This window comes from Nannospalax galili, unplaced genomic scaffold (assembly GCF_000622305.1).
Source record: "Nannospalax galili isolate Female #2095 unplaced genomic scaffold, S.galili_v1.0 scaffold2751, whole genome shotgun sequence".
Lineage (NCBI taxonomy): Eukaryota > Metazoa > Chordata > Mammalia > Rodentia > Spalacidae > Nannospalax > Nannospalax galili.
The window spans coordinates 72,100-79,198 of NW_008328602.1; the positions used below are offsets into that span (position 1 = coordinate 72,100).

The 7,099-nt window shown below is 40.8% G+C and overlaps 1 protein-coding gene across 1 annotated transcript in view; it reads right to left on the reverse strand.

Annotated features, from left to right (window-relative positions):
- Positions 1–234: 234 nt before the first annotated feature.
- Positions 235–7,099, reverse strand: part of LOC103729540 (zinc finger protein 791-like) — a gene marked incomplete at its 5' end in the record, with an annotated part of 11,678 nt that continues 4,813 nt past the window's right edge. Inside the window, 1 exon segment of the mRNA XM_029560701.1 lies at positions 235–1,321. Coding sequence (XP_029416561.1) covers positions 235–1,321 — 1,087 coding nt within the window.

Here is a 7,099-nt window from a genome sequence, read left to right on the forward strand (position 1 = left end):
TGGGAATTCTCTTATGTTTCTTATAAATTGAGCATATCATAAATGTTTGTCATATTCTTCACATCTGTAGTATTTCTCTCAAGTATGTATCTGCTGATGTGCTCTCAGAGGTGACATTTGACTAAAGGACTTGCCACATTCTGAACATCCGTAGGGTTTCTCTCCAACGTGTATTCACTGATGTGCTCTCAGATGTGACATTTCACAAAAGGACTTGCCACATTCTTCACATCTCTAGGGTTTCTCTCTAGTATGTATCTGCTGGTGTGCTCTCAGATGTGACATTTGACAAAAGGACTTGCCACATTCTTTACATCTGTATGGTTTCTCTCCAGTATGTATTCGCTGATGTGCTCTCAGATGTGACATTTGACTAAAGGACTTGCCACATTCTTCACACCTGTAGGGTTTCTCTCCAGTATGTAATCGCTGATGTGTTCTAAAATTTGACGTTTGAGAAAAGGACTTGCCACATTCTTCACAACTGTAGGGTTTCTCTCCAGTATGTATTCGCTGATGTGTTCTCAGATGTGATATTTGACCAAAGGACTTGCCACATTCTTCACACCTGTAGGGTTTCTCTCCAGTATGTATTCGCTGATGTGTTCTAAAATTTGATATACATCTAAAGGACTTGCCACATTCTTCACATCTGTAGGGTTTCTCTCCAGTATGTAATCGCTGATGTATTCTAAGACCTGACGTTTGAGAAAAGGACTTGCCACATTTGTGACATCTGTAGGGTTTCTCTCCAGTATGTATTCGCTGATGTGTTCTAAAATTTGATATACATCTAAAGGACTTGCCACATTCTTCACATCTGTAGGGTTTCTCTCCAGTATGTAATCGCTGATGTACTCTAAGATCTGACATTTGACTAAAGGACTTGCCACATTCTTCACACCTGTAGGGTTTCTCTCCAGTATGTAATCGCTGATGTGTTCTAAAATTTGATATACATCTAAAGGACTTGCCACATTCTTCACATCTGTAGGGTTTCTCTCCAGTATGTAATCGCTGATGTATTCTAAGACCTGACGTTTGAGAAAAGGACTTGCCACATTCTTCACATCTGTAGTGTTTCTCTCCAGTGTGTATTTGCTGATGTGCTCTCAGATGTGATATTTGACAAAAGGACTTGCCACATTCTTCACATCTGTAGGGTTTCTCTCCAGTATGTATTCGCTTACATACTGTAAGAACTGACATCTCAATAAGAGACTTTCCACCTTCTTCACATATTTACGATTTCTCTCCAGTATGTATTTGCTGATGTCTTCTAAGATTTGTCCGTTTCACAGTGAAACCTTTTCCACATTCACTACAAATGTAGGACTTTTCCGCTGTATGACCCCTCTCGTGCACAAGATTGCTCTTGACAGGGGGAGGCGCGGGAACAAGATGGCGCCGAGCAGCTGAGGTGAAGGCGGAGCCAGCTGGCCAGCTTGGCGCGCCACACAGCACCTCTGTAGCACATCACAATTTCAGCTCTTCATGGCCTCTGCTCCCCGCAGGCCTCTGGAACCCTTCAGTTGCTACTTCTGGGTTATCCCTGGGGCTGGCAACCCCAGAACTACCTGAGCTTCATGTTACCAGCTCCTCCCACAACAGGGCCAGTTAGATGAGGTTTTGCTGGGGCCTAGTGTTTGTTGCATAGGGGCAGAGTGGGCAATGGACAGTAGGGAGATTGCCACGACTGACTCCCGGAAAGTGAGAGAAATGCCACTTCTACAGCCAGTAACACACACACATGTATGAAGGAGTTATTACTCTCCAACCAGACTGAGAACTGCCCTGAGCAGGTTCTGAGCAACCGTGGGCAGGATTATCCCAAGAAACTGTAGGTGGGGTCATCTAAGGGTCATCTGAGGCCCGGGTCGAGTGGTGTCTGGAGTAACCATGGCTGAAGCAGAGTCTCCTGAAGGGATGCTCTGTCAGAGGAGCAGCCAGGACAATCTGTAGTTCCCTTGACTAGCATAAAATGCTTCCCACTGTCCAGGACTCATCTGGAGGCCCCCTAGGCAGCACAAAGTTTTTAAAAACCGCTGTCACTGTCGTGATGCCAACCTGAGCAACCACCAAGGGAACAGCGGCTTGATTGACAGTTCCCCTGGTTCTGTGAAAACAGTGGGGCTGAGGCTGCAGTTACTGCTGCCCCGTGGATTTGGGGAATGGCAGCAATAGCATTCAAAGTCTTCAGGAGCCATGGAGACAATAACAGCAGCTTCCAGTCCCACCTCCCTCTCTGTCCAACCTAGGATAGGAACCGGGTTCTGCTCACAGCTGTCACTCTGGCTCAGTACAGGGAAAAGATCCGACAGCTGTCAATCAAGCATCCAGCTTTCCTCATGAAAGGGGGAAAAAACATTAAACGCATTCTTAATTTCTAGCCAGCTACCCTTAGGGAGAGTTGGTTTCTCCTCACCTGGTTCTGAAGCATCCTGGGCCGGACTGTATCCCTACCTGCCGCCATTCCTGTAGAATGGAGATAATGAAACACTCCTTACAAAGTTGAGGTGAAACCTGCGGTACACCCCAGCTTCTCCATTCGATGACACGGCCCCCTTTTTCACAATTTCACACTTTTATGATTCTATTTCCAAATCCAGGGCATGCAGTACTGGATTACAGCTCTCTCTCCTTGCCTATGAGCTCAGGGAAGTGAGACAAATCTCACTTAAGCCATTATAGAATTTTCCGGAGAGGAAGCTGCCATAGATAACTCTGAGACATGAATGCCAAGCACATAGTATGGCACATCCACCTGTCCAAGGTTTCCCCTTGGATAAAAGGGGAGTCCATCCTTGGCCCAGTGCAGATAAGCTGTTAAGAATGTAGCACAAAAGCTCGGGTGAAAGTTCTGGAATTAACAGTCCTGCATGTGATCTTAAGAAAATCACTTCTCTAAATTTCCTCATCTGTAAGATGGAAGCAATAATGTGCTGCTTTCCAGGGTAGCTGTGAGGAATAAGATGTGGGTGGTGGTGTAGAGTCTGTACCTGTGCTCAGTCAAGGTCAGCTGAGGAACCCAGAGGAGATGCCCTAAAATTTCGTTTGAATGAATTTTGGATCATTGTTATACCCAAGATGGGAATTTTCCAACTCCTACAAATTTCTACTTTGAAGACAAAAACATTATCAATAAAAATCATGAGCTCAAATATAGGCTTGAAAAGAAAACATAGAAATGCAATTCATTTTCCCCTGAATGAAGAAGATAAACACTGTGCATTAGATGGTGAGAAATCACCAACAGAAAAGAAAAAAATCAAAACACAGAATATAAAGCATTACATGAAATCCATCACTCTATCCATTGGAAAAAACTGACCAAATACTGGACAAGGAAACCAAAAATGTGCTAGTAAAAACAAATTAATAAAAATGCAGGTGAGACATGGTTAAAATTGACTTCAATGAAATACAAGTTGTCATTAAAGAATAACTGATACATGTTCAGAAACCTAAAAGAAATGGATTCAAAAGAAATGCAAGAATTCCTAAAGGTGTTTGACGTGTCAATATTAAATGCAAAAGAACAAAAATTAAGCTTCATTCCAATATCTCCAAGGAATGACAGCCCGAGTCTAGATGGGGTCATTGCCGTTATCTCACAATTTTTTTTTCATTTACTTAACAGTATATTTGGAAAACAAATGAAGAAAAAATAGAGCTACATAGAAAGTTAGGTATTACCCATGTATCAATATATATGTTTTAATTTGTATATTATATTTGTGACCATTTAAGTAGAAGAAGACTGATAATGGCACGTGATGTACATCTTTTTATTTTTATGACACATTTTATTAGTTCTATGAGAATTTCAAAGAATGTGTCTTTATGTAATTGCCCTTCACTCCTAGAAGTCCTTGCAAGTCCATCCCTTCACGAACTTCCCACTACTTTCTTCTCAGAATTTTTTTTTATTTTTTTTACTCAAATATAAAATTTGCACTGAACTAAACATAAACACTTGAATATGGGGCCTTCCATGGAGAGAGGGTGACATACCTGACGCGACACCCTTGAAGAACACTCACCTAGCACCTATCAATTACCAACAGCTCCTGACCAAGGGGTGGAATTTGTGCCCAGCTCCCACTCTCCATTCTGGGATTAAAGGCTACTGACTACTGATGTACAACGTTTTAAAAGATGATCTTAGACATGTCTGTTCTGTCCTTGGAGAACTGCCTGTCCAGATCCTTGCACCATGTACAATGAGCTGTATATTTTTTGACGTTTAGTATTTTGAGTTTATCGTACATTCTAGATACCAATCCAGAATTTGATGACAAGATGCAGAATTTGATGACAAAACTCAGAATTTGATGACAAGATGCAGCTGCTGAAGACACTACACCCATGAGCTATAGAACAAAAAAGGAGAAATCAAGTTGGTACTGACTTCAAAGCTTCATCTCTGCTGACTAGTCTTCATAGTGCTGGATGGTGCTTTGTATGCGACCACAGAGAAAACTGATCATCAGTGTAACACAGATGTGAATCCTGCGAGCTACAACAAAACTGTCAGTGATAAAGCTTCTGTATGCAGCACATGGTGAATCATACGGAGGTCCACAAGTGACCAATGTGCAGAAAATTAGACTACATAGTACCTATCTCCAATAGATACCTATATCAAAATTCTGCCCGAGAAGCCACAAGGATGGTTGCTGAAAAGAAAACAAAAATATTTTGAGAGTCACCTATGGTGGATTAACACAAAGAAATAGAGATTTACAGATAATTTATAGATAATTGGGAAAAACCTCATGAAATCACAGCATAGGTCACAGCATGTACAAGTCCCACATAATTTCTGGACAGGCAAAATCTCAGCATAGACTTGGAGAGGTTGGTAAGAAACACCAATGATACTTGAGGAAGTATTGGGCATGTCAGGCTTCAGGGAGAGGGAGAAAGTTTCTCTTTCATGGATGGAATACTTTTATAAGTTGACTGAGATCCAGTGAATGTCTGCATACACATACACACACACACACACACACACACACACACACACATATATATGGAGAAAGAAAGAGATGGAGAGACAGAGAGAATATGAAATTGGTAGGGGTAGTAAATGGAGTACAGGGATAGGGGAGATTATCTGAATACAATCGACATATACTATATGAAATGTTTTTTAATTTAATAAAAATGAAAATAAATTGAACCTGAGAATATTAAGCGCATGAAAACAAAATCTACTATATTGTGAAAAGATACATTCGTTGCTCACATGAAATATTCAAATGATTAATATAAAGGTAATTAAAAATATTATTTATTTATTTATTTATTTTTATGTGTATTACCTCCGTGTACGTGAGTGCACGCATGTTGTGCAATGCTGTGGAGGTCAGAAGAAGGCTCCAAATTCACCTGTAACTAGAGTTAAGGATGGTTTGTAGCCACCATATGGGTGCTAGGAATCATCCCAGGGCCTTACAAGAGCAGTCTGTGCTCTTAATTCCTGAGCCATCGCTCCAGCCCCATGGTTATGGTTATATTTTTTTATTGATTGTGTGTGAGTACGTGTATTTCATACATAACATCCCAAAGAATCTCATTCATCTTTATACCCACATTCCAAATGGCACCTTACTATAGCTCCTGCCCTCTGAAGCCCATATACTCTGTCATTACTGTTACTGCCCAGTGTGCTGTTAGTGTCCTCAGCCAGTCACCAGTGCAAGTTCATCCACTAAGTTTAATCAGCTTATCTAGAGTCCCTTGTTTTAGGAAGATCAGTTCCAGCAGCTGATCTAGCAGCAATCAGTTGCCAACAGTCCTTTAGATTGGAGTCTATTGTTCATTTTCCTAGTTCTCTGCTGGGTTACTGTTTCCTAGAATCTCGTGTATGCTGACATCTTTGCCCAGGATCTCCTAGGACCCTGTTTCCATAGGGTTATTCCCATCATCCCTGGCTCTCACAGTCCCTCTTCTCCCTCTTGAATGATGGAACCTGAACCTTGGGTTGATGAAGTTTTATAAAGGGATCCTCTCCAAGGACCACTGTGTAGCAGGCTCTTGCTCTCTACACTTTGGCCATTTGTGACTGTCTCTGTTCCTGGCACTCCACTCCATGAAGGAGCTGCATTATAAAATAAAATAAAAGTAGCCCTAGAACTCAATGAAAACGACAATACAACGCAAAAAACCTCTGGGACACATTGAGAGCAGTCTTTGGAGGGACGTTTATAGCTCTAAGTGCCTACATTAAAAAAATCAGGATGAAACCAAACCCCTATCTTTCACATTGCACAAAAGTCAACTCCAAATGGATCAAAGACCTCAATGTGAAGCCTGAAACACGAAACTGTTAGAAGAAAACTTTGGTAATAACTTACTAGATATAGGTGTAAGAAAGGATTTTTTTCAACTGGACATCAGTTGCTCAGGAAATAAGGTCAAGAATCAACAAATGGGAATTCATTAAACTAAAAAGCTTCAGTACATCAAAAGAAGTAACGAAGGAAATGAAGAGAAAATCCACTAAGTGGGAGAAAATCTTCATCAGTAACACTTCTGATAGAGTTTTATCATCCAGAATACATAAAGAACTCAAAAAAAAATCAAGAAAGGAAGTAAGCCAATTTAAAGATTGGCTAAGAAGCTCATAAAAGAGATCTCAAAAGAAGAAATAAAGAGGCTAAGAACATCTTAAAAGGTGTTAAACAACATTAGTAATTAGGAAAATGAAAATTAAAAACACTTTAAAATTTCATCTTACCGAGGTCAGACAGGCGAAAATCAAGAGAGCAAATGATAACAAATGTTGCGGAGGATATGGGGAAAGGGGACCACTCATCCACTGAAGGTGGGATTGCAAGCTTGTTAAAGCGCTATGGAAAGCAGTGTGGAAAACCCTTAAAAACTAAAAATGAACCTGCTGTTTTACCCAGTTATACCACTCCTTGGCATATACCCCCAAAATGCATGCTATTGCAGAGATACTTGTACATCCATATTTGTTGCTGCTCTTTTCACAATACTTAAGAGATGGAAGCAATTTAAGTGTCCCTTAACTGACAAGTAGTTAATGAAAATGGGGTATATTTACACAATGGAGTTCTACTCAGCAGTA